The following is a 15,605-nucleotide window of genomic DNA, read 5'->3' as shown; positions in this document are numbered from 1 at the left end:
TTTGAGAGAGATACTGGTGCCAGAAATGGTATTGAAAGCTGATGAGTCGGAGAAACTGAATGAAATCTCTATAAACCTGGAGGATGTAATAGGGCAGTTTGACAAATTAAAGAGTAGCAAATCTTTTGGACCAGATGGTATCCGTCCCAGAGTACTGATAGAATTGAAAAATGAACTTGCGGAACTATTGTTAGTAATATGTAATATATCTTTAAAATCAAGTGTGGTACCAGAGGATTGGAGAGTGGCCAATGTAACGCTGATTTGTAAAAAAGAGGAGATCCAGGAAATTATAGATTGGTGAGCCTGACGTCGATGTCGGGCAAAATGGTGGAGACTATTATAAAGAACAAAATTACAGAGCATATTCAAAAGCATGGATTAATGAGACAAAGAAGGGCATTTTCGAAAGGGACGTCCAAGTTGCAATTTGGACGTCCTTGCAAAATGGTGAAATCCAGGGGTGGAGAAACCCGTATTTTCAAAACAAGATGGACGTCCATCTTTTGTTTCGAAAATACCATCAGAGACGTCCAAATCCTTAAATTTGGACATCCCTAGATTTGGTCGTCCCTAGATATGGATGTTTCTGACTTTCGACGATTTTCAAAACCCAAGACGTCCATGTCAAAATCGACCAAATGCAAGCCATTTGGTCGTGGAAGGAGCCAGCATTTGTAGTGCACTGGTCCCCGTGACATGCCAGGACACCAACTGGGCACCCTAGGGGGCACTGCAGTGGACTTCATAAATTGCTCCCAGGAACATAGCTCCGTTACCTTATGTGCTGAGCCCCCCCCAAAAAAAAAAAAACCCCAAACCCACTACCCACAACTGTACACCACTACCATAGCCCTTACGGGTGAAGGGGGCACCTATATATGGGTACAGTGGGTTTGTGGTGGGTTTTGGAGAGCTCGCTGTTCCCTCCACAAATGTAACAGATAGGGGGGGTATGGTATGGGCCTGGGTCCACCTGTCTCAAGTGCACTTCAGTACCCACTAAAACTGCTGTCATGGACCTGAGTATGACATCTGAGGCTGGCATACAGGCTGGCATGACATATTTTGAAAGATGTTTTTTGAGGGTGGGAGGGGGTTAGTGACCACTGGGGGAGTAACGGGAGGTAATCCCCGATTCTCTCCAGTGGTCATCTGGTCATTTCCGGCACCTTTTTGTGCCTTAGTCCTAAGAAAAACAGGTCCAGATGAAACCATCCGTTCGTCAGGGACATCCTTGTTTTTTTTTATTCTGGGTCAAGGATGTTCAAGTGTTAGGCACGCCTAAGTCCTGCTTTCACTAAGCCTCCGACGCCTCCTTGAACTTTGGCCATCCTTGCGACGGAGTGCAGTTGGAAACGTCCTAAATCAGGTTTTGATGATTCCAATTTGGACATCCCTGGGAGAAGGATGTCCATCTTCCGATTTATGTCGAAAGATGGACGTCCTTCTCTTTCGAAAATGAGCCCAAAAGCCAACATGGATTTAGTGAAGGGAAATCGTGCCTCACAAATCTATTACATTTGTTTGAAGGGGTGAACATACATGTGGATAAAGGTGAGCCAGCTGATATTGTGTATCTGGATTTTCAAAAGGAATTTGATGACGTACCTCACGAAAGACTCCAGAGGAAATTGGAGAGTCATGGGATAGGAGGTAGTGTCCTTTTGTGGATTAAAAACTGGTAAAAAGAGAGAAAACAGAGAGTAGGGTTAAATGATCAGTATTCTCAATGGAGAAGGGTAGATAGTGGGGTTCCCCAGGGGTCTATGCTGGGACTGCTGCTTTTTAATATATTTATAAATGACCTAGAGATGGGAGTTACTAGTGAGGTAATTAAATTTGCTGACGACACAAAGTTATTCAAAGTTGTTAAATCGCGAGAGGATTGTGAAAAATTACAAGAGGACTTTACGAGATTGGGAGACTGGGCGTCTAAATGGCAGATGACGTTTAATGTGAACAAGTGCAAGGTGATGCATGTGGGAAAGAGGAACCTGAATTATAGCTATGTAATGCAAGGTTCCACATTAGGAGTCACCGACCAAGAAAGGGATCTAGGTGTCATCGTTGATGATACGTTGAAACCTGCTCAGTGTGCTGCGGTGGCTAAGAAAGCAAATAGAATGTTAGGTATTATTAGAAAAGGAATGGAAAACAAAAATGAGGATGTTATAATGCCTTTGTATCGCTCTATGGTGCGACCACACCTCAAATATTGTGTTCAGTTCTGGTCACCGCATTTCAACAAAAATATAGTGGAATTAGAAAAGGTGCTGAGAAGGGTAACAAAAATGATAAAGGAGATGGGATAACTTCCCTATGAGGAAAGGCTAAAGCGGCTAGGGCCCTTCGCTTGGAGAAAAGACGGTTGAGGGGAGCTATGATAGAGGTCTATAGAATAATGAGTGAGTGGAAAGGATAGATGTGAAGCGTCTGTTTACTCTTTCCAAAAATACTATGACTAGGGGGCATTCAATGAAGCTACAAAGTAGCAAATTTAAAACAAACTGGAGAAAAGGTTTCTTCACTCAACATGTAATTAAACCCTGGAATCTTGCCAGGTATTCATGACCTGGATTGGCCACTGTTGGAAACAGGATGCTGGGCTTGATGGAACTTTGGTCTGTGTCAGTATGGCAATACTTACGTACTTAAGTCCTATGTTTATCAAATAATGTTAGGTGGGGAGTGGGTTTTGGGGGGATTTGGGGGGCTCAGCACACAAGGTAAGGGAGGTATGCACCTGGGAGCTATTTTTGAAGTCCACTGCAGTGCCCCTAGGGTGCCCGGTTGGTGTCCTGGCATGTCAGGGGGACCAGTGCACTACAGATGCTGGCTCCTCCCACGACCAAATGCCTTGGATTTGGCCGGATTTGAGATCGCCGACATTAGTTTCCATTATCGTCGAAAACCGATGCCAGCCATCTCAAATCCGGCGATCTCTGACATTTGGCCAGCCCCAACCGTATTATCGAAACGAAAGATGGCCAGCCATCTTTTTCAATAATACGGTTTGAGACTGCTCTTTGCGGCGCCGGCCAAATTATTTTCGATCTCTATGCATGCATTTCTATATGAATTGGGAATGTCTCCATGTGTACATATGTGTGGTTTATTTTCTTTGTGTGTCTATAGGTGTATCTGTATTTGCATGTGTGTGTGTGTGTGCCTATGTATATGAGAAATCAGAAAAGAGGAGAGAGGCAGCTTGAAAGGAGCAGTTCTCTGCTATTTCCTTATCTTCCTGTTGTTATCCTGTTAAACCAATTCAGAAGAATGGGTTTGTGACCTTGCCAGCTGATGGAAGCAGAGAATGCAGCTTTGCAGTGACATTCCCACTGCCTAAAAGAGGCAGTGCCAGTATTCTCTGCCACCAGTGGCATGTGTTCTGCTGTTCTAACAGGATTGTGGTAGGGCCTAAAGGTTGAGTACTAATCAGCCCATTTCCTAGGACAATAGCTTACAAGTTCTCTTTTCTGGTTGAGAGAAGTGTTTAGGCTCACAGTAGCAAACCTCTTGTTCTCCAGGTCAAACTTGTCCCAGAGCTCCTAAGGCAACATTCTGCAGACTGTCCATTGGTAGAATAAGTGCCAGGTCTTCCAGGGCAGCAGCCTGGGTCATGCTCTCAAGCGATCCCATTTGGTCTGTTTTTCTTCAATCTGGGCCAGCGGTGTCATGACTTCAATGCTTGATCGAGCATTCGTGATTGAGCAGGAGGGGGGGGGGGGGAGGATCAAGATACAATTTGTACCTCCATTAGCCAGTCCTGTAGCTCTAGGAGAACTTGTTTACATGATGGCCCTTTTTATCCCCACTGGGTCCTTGGTGTGTTTATGTATGTATTTGTGTCCCCCCCCCCCCTTTTTTTTTTTTGTTGCTGTAGTGTTTCTTGGTCTTCCTTTATTGCTTTGTGCCACCAGCAGTAAAGTTTGAAAAAAATAAAAGAAATCCTGGCAGCCGCTCACAGGGGAATAAGAAAGGCAGCAGGGAGTGTTGAGCAGTGGTGGCTGGCCACACAGAGTCAGAGGGCGTACCCCATTTCTGGATTGCTAGTGGGAGTTGAGGTGAGTGATGGAGACTGCATCTGAGCCGCAGCTAAGCATGTCAGGTGGCTCTGAGCACAGTTGATGTAAGGTAGCAAGTGTTTTCACCCTGGCAGCGCTTGGGCCTGCTAAGCATGTAAGGGTAAGGATCAGGTGTTTGATATACCGCCTTTCTGTGGTGCAACCAAAGCAGTTTGTATATTATATGCAGGCACTTTTGCGGTCCCTACTGGGCTCACAATCTAGGTTTTGTGATGGAAAGCCCAATTTTGATCATGAGGCAGTGGTTCCTCTCTTGTGCTCTCTCACTTGTAGGAAAACTGCAGAAGGGGGACTGTGGCCCCAATGGTGGCTGATATTCAGGTGGAAATCTTTGCTGTTCTAACTGCCCCAAGTGATGTACCAGTCTCAATAGCTGGGGCTTTGAGGAAGATAGCTCCAAGTTCCTGTGCCACTAGTGTGGTGACAACAGAGGGAAGGGAGTACAAGGGGGTGCCAGTACCCTCAATTCCAGGCCATAGGAAATCTCCCCAGAATTTGTTTTGGTCATGCACCAGGCTTTATGTCAGATGCAGAACTCTGGTGCCAGGAGCCTGCCAGATCTGGTGACAGTAACTGGCAGGATTTGGTCCTGGCTCCAAAGAGGACAGAATCTCATTTGTGTAATTCAGTAGGGGCTGGAAAGCAGGCCATTCATGAAACACAGTTGCTCAATAACAGCACCAGCTCTGCACAGAGACAACACAGATATATACACACACACATTGATATGCAAAAGAGTTGGAAAGGAATCCATGAACAATGTTCTGCATGCTTTCCCCACTTGTTTCACTATCAGGCTTATTTTCGAAAGAGAAGGGCGCCCATTTTCTGACACAAATCAAGAGATAGGCGTCCTTCTCCCAGGGTCACCCAAATCAGCATAATCGAAAGCTGATTTTGGGTGCCCTCAACTGCTTTCCGTCGCGGGGACGACCAAAGTTCACAGGAGCATGTAGGCAGCATAGCGAAGGCGGGACTGGGGCATGCCCTGACGAGCACTTGGCCGACTTTACTTGGTCCATTTTTTCTTGCGACCAAGGCTCAAAAAGGTGCCTGAACTGACCAGATGACCACAAAGGGAATCGGGGATGACCTCCCTTTACTCCCCCAGTGGTCACCAACCCCCTCCCACCCTAAAAAAAAACTTTAAAAACTTTCTTTGCAAGCCTCTATGCCAGCCTCAAATGTCATACCCAGATCCATGACAGCAGTATGCAGGTCCCTGGAGCAGTTTTAGTGGGTGAGGTGCACTTCAGGCGGGCGGAAATGGGAAACCTGCTTTTTACCCACTGCGGTAAAAGGGGGCCTCAGCGAGCGTTAAAAACATTCCGACACCAGTGCAAGCCCCATTTTGCTGCAGCTTCATAAAACGACCCCTGAATGTGAGAGCTTGGGTATAGGACATAGATAATTTTAAAAACTGTATGCGCAACCTTAAACTTTACGCGAGCGTCCACTGGCAGCCAGTGCAAATCTTTCAGCAATGGTGTAGTATGATCAAACTTCTTAGCCCCGTAGATCAGTTTTGCAGCAGTATTCTGCTTTAAATGCAGTCTATTTAATAGTTTCCTATTAATCCCAACATGCTAAACCTCGTGGACCTGCCTCCCAGAAACGCCACAAGATCATCTGTCAAATTTCTCAATCTACACTTCCCCAGCTGTAAAGGACTAAAATACAAGCTAATACATGCCACTACCTTCTCTTACATGGGCACGCAGTTGTGGAATGCACTACCTACAGCCATGAAAACTATTGACGAAATATCTAACTTTCGCAAATCTCTTCAACAAGGCCTATAAAGAAAACCCATAGCCTTACTAAACTACCTCACCAACCCACCCCAGTTATGAAAGTCCACCTTCTATACTTACCCCCTAACACTTTCCTTCTTTCTTCCCTTACTCAATCTTTGTACACTACTAATTGTATCTGATATCCTGGAATGACAATGTCATAACAAAACTCTGTAAGCCACATTGAGCCTGCAAATAGGTGGGAAAATGTGGGATACAAATGCAATAAATAAATAAAAATATAAAACATTAAATAGTCCAACTGAGACAAGATTATTGCCTGAACTAATACTAAAAAATGTTCAAGAAAGAGCAAAGATCTGATGGCTCTCAGCTGACGTAACTTGAAATATATCTCTTTACTCAAGCTTCTTAATTTAATGTTCCACTGTCAGCTGCAAATCCAATATAACACCTAAAACTCTTTCTGGTTTCAAATTGTAGTCCTTCAAGTATTTGAAAGGCTACACTGGTCCTGTCTGTTCAAAAGACTGTTAGATCCAAAGAACATGTCCCATGAACTGCATAGATTTTGCTGAATAAATCATCGTCTTTTATTTTCTAGAAAACAAGAACCTGCCCCTGGCACTGCACCTTCTCACTCTGGTGCAGTTGAGAAACACTGTGGGAAGCGAACTGGATAGCACAGACTTCAAACTGCTTTATCAAGGTATGAAGTGCTGATTCTGTTTGGCTTATCTGGAGACTGATGCTTCTGCCTATGGTAAGAAATTTTTGTTTGAGGGTTATAAAAATGCAATGAAAATGACATATGTAAACGGTGTATTCTACTATTTAATCCTTTGCACTCCTGCTCACCTCTGGACCTCTCTTCCCTTTGTTGTATGACTGATCACTTCTTTCCCCTTACATTCTATTCCTGATTAAATTTGAGAATCGGCCTGGTTGGCCATTGAGGTGATGTCAGGCTACTACTTTCACCCTCCTGTAGATTTCAACCTCTTCTTCCACCTCAGTCTGACTGCTTTTCTTCCTTCGAAGTCCACTCCATCCATCTATTCACTCCTCTGCCTCTCCAAGTATCAGTCATTTATCGACCCCCCTGATAGATCCCTTTCTTCCTTTCTCACTGACTTTGACGCCTGGCTTTCCTTCTTTCTTGAACCTTCATCTCCTTCCCTCATTCTTGGGGATTTTAACATTCATGCTAATGATCTCTCTGACTTTTATGCTTCTCAGTTTCTCGCTTTAACATCCTCTTTCAATCTTCAGCTGTGCTCCACTGAAGCCACTCACCAGAATGGCCACTATCTTGATCTTATCTTCCTCAACAGCCAACTCTCCAGTTTCTGCACCTCAGCTCTTCCCCTCTCTGACCATCACCTGATAACTTTCACATTTAAACACCCTCCCCTCCAGTCCCGTCCAATCTCGACCAATACATTTAGGAATCTTCAGGCTATTGACCCTTCTACTCTGTCCTCCATTGTTTCAAATCTCTTCTCAACCACTATGTTATCCAAGTCTGTCAATGAGTCTGTCTCTTCCTATAATACTACTCTGTTCTCTGCTCTGGATACTCTCGTTCCTCCCATTCCCCATTCTGTAAGGCATACCAAACCCAGCCTTGGCTGACCTCTAGATTCCACTACCTACGTTCCTGCTCTGCCGAACGCCTTTGGCTGAAATCTCGTGCCCATGTTGACTTCATACATTTCAAATTCTTGCTGACCTCCTTCCAGTCTGCTCTTTTACTTGCCAAACAGGACTACTACATCCATTTGACAAATTCTCTAGGCTCAAACCCTCGACATCTCTTTACCACACTGAACTCTCTCCTCAAAGTACCTTCACCTCCAAATCTCCCTTCACTTTCTCCCCAGACTCTGGCTGAGTACTTTCATGGTAAGGTTCACAGGATTAAACTTGAATTCTCAACCAAGTCACCTCCACCTCTTCTTCCCTTAGTCTATTCTCTCAACTGTCCTTCAACCCCTGCCTCCTTTTCTTCCTTTTCTGAAATCACTGAAGAGGAAACTGCACATTTTCTTTCCACCTCGAAACTAAATACCTGTTCCTCTGATCCTATTCCCACCCATCTACTTAGCACTATCTCTTCTACTATCATCCCTTTTATCTGTCATATCCTCAATCTTTCACTTTCCACTGTGACTGTTCCTGATGCCTTCAAACATGCCAGTCACACCACTTATCAAAAAACCTTCATTGGACCCTACCTGTCCTTTCAATTATCACCCCATCTCCCTCCTCCCTTTCCTATTCAAGATACTTGAATGTGCTGCTCACCGCCGTTGTCTTGACTTTCTTTCTTCTCAAGCTATTTTTGATCCACTTCCACCTGGCTTTCACTCTCTTCAATCAACTGAAACAGCGCTTGCTAAAGTCTCCAATGACCTGTTCCTGGCCAGATCCAAAGGTCTCTATTCTATCCTCATCCTTCTCAATCTATCTGTTGCTTTTGACACTATTGATCACTCCTTGATACAATATCTTCACTTGGATTTCAAGGCTCTGTTCTTTCCTGGTTTTCTTCTTATCTCTCCCATCGTACTTTTAGTGTATACTCTGGTGGATCCTCCTCCACTTTTATCCAACTATCGGTGTACCTCAGGGATCTGTCCTGGGACCTCTTCTTTTCTGCATCTATACTTCTTCCCTTGATACTCTGATCTCATCCCATGGTTTTCAGTATTACCTTTATGCTGATGACTTCCAGATCTACCTCTCCACACCAGAAATTTCAGCCAGAATCCAGGCCAAAGTATCTGCCTGCCTGCCTGACATTTCTGCCTGGATGTCTCACCACCATCTGAAAGTAAACATGACCAAGACTGAGCTTTTTATCTTCTTCCTAAACCAACCTCTCCTCTTCCCCCATTCTCTATCTCTGAGGATAACACTCTCATCCTCCCTGTCTCATCAGCTTGTAACCTTGGGGTCATCTCCACTCCTCTCTCTCCTTCTCTGCACATATTCAACAGACTGCTAAAACCTGTCATTTCTTTCTCTATAATATCACCAAAATTCATCCTTTCCTTTCTGAGCACACTATAAGAACCCTTATCCAGATTCTTATCACCTCTCACTTAGACTATAGCAACTTGCTTCTCACAGGTCTCCCACTAAGCCATCTCTCTCCCCTTCAACTGTTCAAAATTTCTGCTGCACGACTTATATTCCTCCAGTGTCGCTATGCTCATATTAGCCCTCTCCTCAAGTCACTTCATTGGCTCCCTATCCATTTCCACATACAGTTCAAACTCATCTTATTGACTTACAAGTGCATTCACTCTGCATCTCCTCAGTACCTCTCCACTCTTATCTCTCCCTACACTCCTCCCTGAGAACTCCATTCACTGGGTAAATCTATTTTATCTGTACCCTTCTCCTCCACTGCTAACTCCAGATTCTATTCCTTTTAACTTGCTGCACCATATGCCTGGAATAGACTTCCTGAGCTGGTACGTCAAGCTCCATCTTTGGCCGTCTTCAAATCTAGGCTAAAAGCCCATCTTTTTGATGCTGCTTTTAACTCCTAACCCTTACTCACTTGTTCAGTATCCATGTTTTATCATTCCCACATTAGTAATTCTCTTATCCCTTATTTGCCTTGTTTGTCTGTCCTAATTAGATTGTAAGCTGTATTGAGCAGGGACTGTCTCTTCATGTCCAGTGTACAGCACTGCATACATTTAGTAGTGCTATAGAAAAGATAAGTAGTAGTAGTAGTAGTAGAATTTGTCAATACCAGCATTTCGGCAGCCTATGCCAAGATCTGTCCCCTCTCTCCTTTCACATTTTCTCTTACTGCTTTCTCCAGACAACTTACCCCCTTAGATGCCCTGAAATGTATTTCTCCATCAACATGCAGGTTGAATCAGCCACAGAATGGGTGATGTCATTTGATGACACCAACACAAACTAGCTTTCTTAGCTCAAGAAAACCAAGAATGTTTTTTTCTGAGCATGCGCAGGAATTCTTATGTGACTGCTATCTCATAAATCTTGTTGTCGTGTTTTTTTTTTTCTTTTGTCCAAGATTCTGCTCTAACAGTGCTTTTTTTTTTTTTCATTAAAGCTGCTGAGAGAAAGTTATTCTTATTTCTTTTTCCTCTCCTTCATTCCAAGTCACCTTGGAACTTTGGTACCTTCTTGAAAAAGGTCTTTTTTTTGTTTGTTTGTTTCTCTTTCTTTCTTTCTCTCATCCATTTTTTTTCAGCTGACAGACGTGTGCCTAGTGGCTTCAGAAGGTACATATATGGCTGACAAATGTGCTGTATGGACACCTGCTATAGATTCCTAGGGGCAAACTATGATGACCTGAATCAATCCCAGTATATGTGAATGATACCCAGAGCTTCGCACTTCAGAGCCTACAGGATGGAAGCTCTGCATCCATCATCATCAGACATCCCTCCCACCAAGGAGAGGAGTAACTCCAAAAGCCAGTGGCTCTCTGACTGAGAGAGCAGAATCAACTCCTCTTCTAGGCATGAATCCTTATCTGAGGAAATGGAGTCATGCTGTAGAAAATGGCATGATAGAGAGGGCACTTCCAAGAAAATAAGGCTAGATTTCACTCTGCCACAGTTTTTCCACAAGGTTCCTTTGTGCCAAAAGCAACAGCTGCCAGCGCAGAAGACAAATGGGTATTACAAATAGAGAACCAAGAATACTGACTGCATATCTTTCGGATTCCATTACACTGCTCCCTTCAATTTTAATGTTATTGTTATTGAAAGACACTAGCAGTAATGTACAAAATACAAGTTGCCAGCTAGCAAACAAACATGAAGTAAGTAGTCATTACTAATACATTGTGATACAACCTTAACTACTGTTATAATTTTATCACCTCCCTCCCCACAACAAACCTCAAAAGCAAGTCTTCAAATATTTCCCCAATAGCTCCTCAATCCTAGAGAGTCCCAGGCATAGTGGTATTCCTTACACTCCTGCCAGCGTAAAGTAAGCGTAACACCCTCCTGTCATCCCCCTCCCTCCCCCCCAACCCCTTCCCCCTGTTGGCCACAGACTAGACTTGCCAATAATACCATCCCTCTTTCCTAGAACCACTTAATCACCCAAAGGAATTAAGAATTCCACTCCAAGCTTTGGGGGCAACGAGTAGATATAGTCCCCCCCCCATATGAACAAAATAATTTTTTTCCTTGGTGGATTGCTCCCAACATCAATTTGTTCTAACAGCATTAAATTGTTCATGGAATTCAAATGAATGGGGATTCCTCAGAACACCTCACCCCCAGAATCACCTTATGCCACTATACAATCTTTCCTAAGTAATAATTTTTCAGGTTTCCCCTGTACTGGGATTGTGTTGGAGAGTTCCAGTATAAGACATGCTGGAGCTCCTGCTATTGTTTGCCTCAACAAATTCACCAAATAATGCAGAATTGTTTGCCAGAATTGTTGATCACAAGCCCAAACTGATGATCCAAAGTAGCTGCTTCTTTCTGACATTTCAAATAATGATCTTCTGCCACCTGGTGAGATTTGGAGATGAACGCTGTATACAATATTTTATACTGTTTCCAAAGATAACCACAGTGAGAATCTGTGGGACCCTGGCAAAGGCTCTCTATAATAGTTCAGGGTTGAGATTTAATCCCATATCCTGTGCCCATTTGATCTCTAATTGTTCAATGTAGCCTGGGATGTCAAATTCCCAAATCCCTTTATGCAACTGGGATATACGGATTAGGCCTAGGTGGTCTAAATGAAAGAAATCCTGCACCTTCTCCATAAAGGGACTACTGAATTAGGGATAGCACATAGTTCAAGATCTGAAAATAAGCTAAGATCTCTTGTCCCCCCCAGTCAATGCTGAAGTTGTCCATTGACAATATCTGTCCTTCCCCAGTTACAAGTTTAACTAGGTCCGTAACTTCATGATTCTCCGAGGACAAGCAGGCTGCTTGTTCTCACGACTGGGTTGACGTCCACGGCAGCTCCCACCAACCGGAACAAAACTTTGCGGGCGGTCCCGCACGCAGGGTACGCCCACCGCGAATGCGGGGCCGTCTTCCCGCCCATGCGCGACCGTTACCGCTCAGTCTTTTCTTTTCCGCACTGGAGAGAGCCGCGTTCGTCTATCTCTCTGTCAGCCCCGGAAACCGGATCACGCTTTCGCCGCAAACTTTTTTCTCTTTTGTTGTTCTCCGTTTTCTCTTTTATTTTGTGTAAAAAAAAAACCCGCTGAACTTTGTTTTTCCCCTTGTTTTTTAGCGGGGGCATCTCAGAACTTTGGTACCTTCTTTATTTTCGAGGTGTGATTTTTACCGCCACCATCGACGACTTTGACTTCGCCGACGCGATTTTTCCGTCGATGTCCTCGAAGGTCCCGAGTGGATTTAAAAAGTGTGGTCGGTGCGGCCGGCATATCTCGCAGACCGACACCCACGCTTGGTGCCTCCAGTGCCTCGGGCCGGAGCACGATACCAAGACGTGCACCTTGTGTCTCGGTCTCCGGAAACGGACACAGGTAGCGAGGCATGTTCTTCGGGACCGTCTTTTTGGAACTTGCGCCGGCCCCTCGACGTCGACTTCGACGGCATCGGTATCGACGGCCGGATCTTCGGTACCGGTATCGATGTCCACGAAATCGGCACCGACGGCACTGACCCCAGGAGCACAGGTCCCGTCGGCCCGCCGGTCCTCTGGAGACAGCAGGGGTGAGAGGCCGCGTGGGCAATCGGCACCTGTCACTCCCTCTACCCAGGGCCCTTGGGACCGAACCCTGTCGGACCCGATTCCTCGAGGCCGAGGGGGATCCACTTCCTCCTCTTCTGTCCCACCGAGCGCCGATGACGGGCACCGTAAAAAGGCGAAGAAGCACCGTCATCGGTCGCCCATGACGCATCCGGCTTCCGGCGCCAGGGATGAGTTGACGCCGAGGAAGCGGCAGCGTCAAGAGGAGAGGTCCCCCTCTGTAGTAGAGGTATCAGCATGTCAGGGTGCCAGCACTTCGGTGCAGTCTCCTGGACCCGAGCAGCTTCCGGCACCGACACCTCTACCGGCCCCCTCGTCTTTCCCGACAGCGGGCCTGGACGAGTGCCTCCGAGCCATCCTTCCGGGGATCCTGGAAGGGCTGATGCGCCAGACTGTGCCGGTGCCGGGGGGTGCTTGCGCCCTCGGCGCCGTTGATGGAGGCGCCGGCGTGCTCTAGCCCGGTGCCGAGGCCTTCGACGCCAACGCCGCTTGCGGCGCTGGTCTCAACCACCACGCAGGTGGAGTCCCCGTCAACGTCAATGGAGGGAGCTTCATCCCCGCCGGCACGGGACTCCACCGCTCGACGACGCCACCGAGGCCTCGGTGCCTCGACGTCGAGCCGGGCCCGGTTGAGGACTGAGTTGCAGGAGCTCATGTCCGACACCGAGGAAGAGGCCTCGTGGGGGGAGGAGGAGGACCCCAGATATTTCTCCTCAGAGGAGTCTGTGGGCCTTCCCTCCGACCCCACTCCTTCACCAGAGAGAAAGCTCTCACCACCTGAGAGCCTCTCCTTTGCCTCCTTCGTCAGGGATATGTCTATTTGCATTCCCTTTCCCGTGGTCTCTTTGGATGAGCCGAGGGCTGGGATGCTCGAGGTCCTCGACTATCCATCACCACCTAGAGAGTCCTCCACGGTGCCGTTGCATAAGGTCCTCAAAGAGACACTGCTTCGGAACTGGTTGAGACTATTATCTAATCCCACCATCCCCAAGAAAGCGGAGTCCCAATACAGGATCCACTCTGACCCAGAGTTAATGCGGCCCCAATTGCCTCATGACTCGGCAGTCGTGGACTCTGCTCTCAAGAGGGCACGGAGTTCGAGGGATACCGCTTCGGTGCCCTCGGGGCGGGAGTCTCGCACTCTGGACTCGTTTGGGAGGAAGGCCTACCAATCTTCCATGCTCGTGACCCGCATCCAGTCTTACCAGCTCTACACGAGCATCCACATGCGGAATAATGTGAAGCAACTGGCGGACCTGGTCGACAAGCTCCCCCCGGAGCAGTCCAGGCCTTTTCAGGAGGTGGTCAGGCAGCTGAAGGCGTGCAGAAAGTTCCTGTCCAGGGGTATATATGACACCTGTGACGTGGCATCTCGTGCTGCGGCCCAAGGTATAGTGATGCGCAGGCTCTCATGGCTGCGTGCCTCTGACCTGGACAACCGCACCCAGCAGAAACTGGCCGACGTCCCTTGCCGGGGGGATAATATTTTTGGTGAGAAGGTCGAGCAGTTGGTGGACCAACTACATCAGCGGGAAACCGCCCTCGACAAGCTCTCCCACCGGGCGCCTTCAGCATCCACCTCAGCAGGTGGACGTTTTTCCCGGGCCAGGCAGGCTGCGCCCTACGCCTACAACAAGCGTAGGTACACCTAGCCGGCCCGAAGGCCTCATCAGGCACAGGGACAGTCCCAGCGTGCTCGTTCCCGTCAACAGCGTGCGCCTAAGCAGTCCCCTGCGCCTCCACAGCAAAAGCCGGGGACGGGCTTTTGACTGGATCCACGGGAACATAGCCGACATCAAAGTGTCCATACCGGACGATCTGCCAGTTGGGGGGAGGTTAAAAGTTTTTCACCAAAGGTGGCCTCTTATAACCTCCGACCAGTGGGTTCTCCAAATAGTGCGGTTCGGATACGCCCTGAATTTGGCCTCCCCTCCACCAAATTGTCCTCTGGGAGCTCAATGCTTCAGCTCCCATCACAAGCAGGTACTTGCAGAGGAACTCTCCGCCCTTCTCAGCGCCAATGCGGTCGAGCCCGTACCACCCAGGCAGGAAGGGCAGGGATTCTATTCCAGGTACTTCCTTGTGGAAAAGAAAACAGGGGGGATGCGCCCCATCCTAGACCTGAGAGGCCTGAACAAATATCTGGTCAAAGAAAAGTTCAGGATGCTTTCCTTGGGCCAATGATTCAGAAAAACGATTGGCTATGTTCCCTGGATTTAAAGGACGCATACACTCACATCCCGATACTGCCAGCTCACAGACAGTATCTCAGATTCCGCCTGGGCACACGGCATTTTCAGTATTGTGTGCTGCCCTTTGGGCTCGCCTCTGCCCCACGGGTGTTCACGAAGTGCCTCGTGGTGGTCGCGGCGTATCTACGCAAGCTGGGAGTGCACGTGTTCCCATGTCTCGACGATTGGCTGGTCAAGAACAGCTCGGAGGCAGGAGCTCTCCGGTCCATGCAGTGCACTATTCAACTCCTGGAGCTGCTGGGGTTTGTGATAAATTACCCAAAGTCCCATCTCCAGCCAGCCCAATCTCTGGAATTCATAGGAGCTCTGCTGAATACTCAGACGGCTCAGGCCTTCCTTCCCGAAGCGAGGGCCAACAACCTCCTGTCCCTGGCTTCCCAGACCAGAGCGTCTCAGCAGATCACAGCTCGGCAGATGTTGAGACTTCTGGGTCCTATGGCCTCCACAGTTCATGTGACTCCCATGGCTCGTCTTCACATGAGATCTGCTCAATGGACCCTAGCTTCCCAGTGGTGCCAGGCCACCGAGAATCTAGAAGATGTCATCTGCCTCTCCATCAGTTGCCGCACTTCACTGCACTGGTGGACCATTCGGACCAATCTGACTCTGGGACGCCCATTTCAAATTCCTCAGCCCACGAAAGTGCTAACGACGGATGCATCTCGCCTGGGGTGGGGAGCTCATGTCGATGGGCTCCACACCCAGGGTCTGTGGTCCCTCCAGGAAAAAGATCTTCAGATCAACCTCCTGGAGCTCCG

General features: G+C 47.4%; 1 protein-coding gene across 1 annotated transcript in view; it reads left to right on the top strand.

Annotated features, from left to right (window-relative positions):
- Window positions 1-15,605, top strand: part of MEI1 (meiotic double-stranded break formation protein 1) — a 669,052-nt gene that overhangs the window by 507,395 nt on the left and 146,052 nt on the right. The window contains exon 23 of the mRNA XM_030213469.1: window positions 6,450-6,554. Coding sequence (XP_030069329.1) covers window positions 6,450-6,554 — 105 coding nt within the window. The remainder of the gene's footprint in view (window positions 1-6,449; window positions 6,555-15,605) is intronic.

This window comes from Microcaecilia unicolor, chromosome 1 (assembly GCF_901765095.1).
Source record: "Microcaecilia unicolor chromosome 1, aMicUni1.1, whole genome shotgun sequence".
NCBI classification, from domain to species: Eukaryota; Metazoa; Chordata; class Amphibia; order Gymnophiona; family Siphonopidae; genus Microcaecilia; species Microcaecilia unicolor.
Note: the sequence above shows the minus strand (reverse complement) of the source record. Positions and strands in the feature narration are given on the sequence as shown.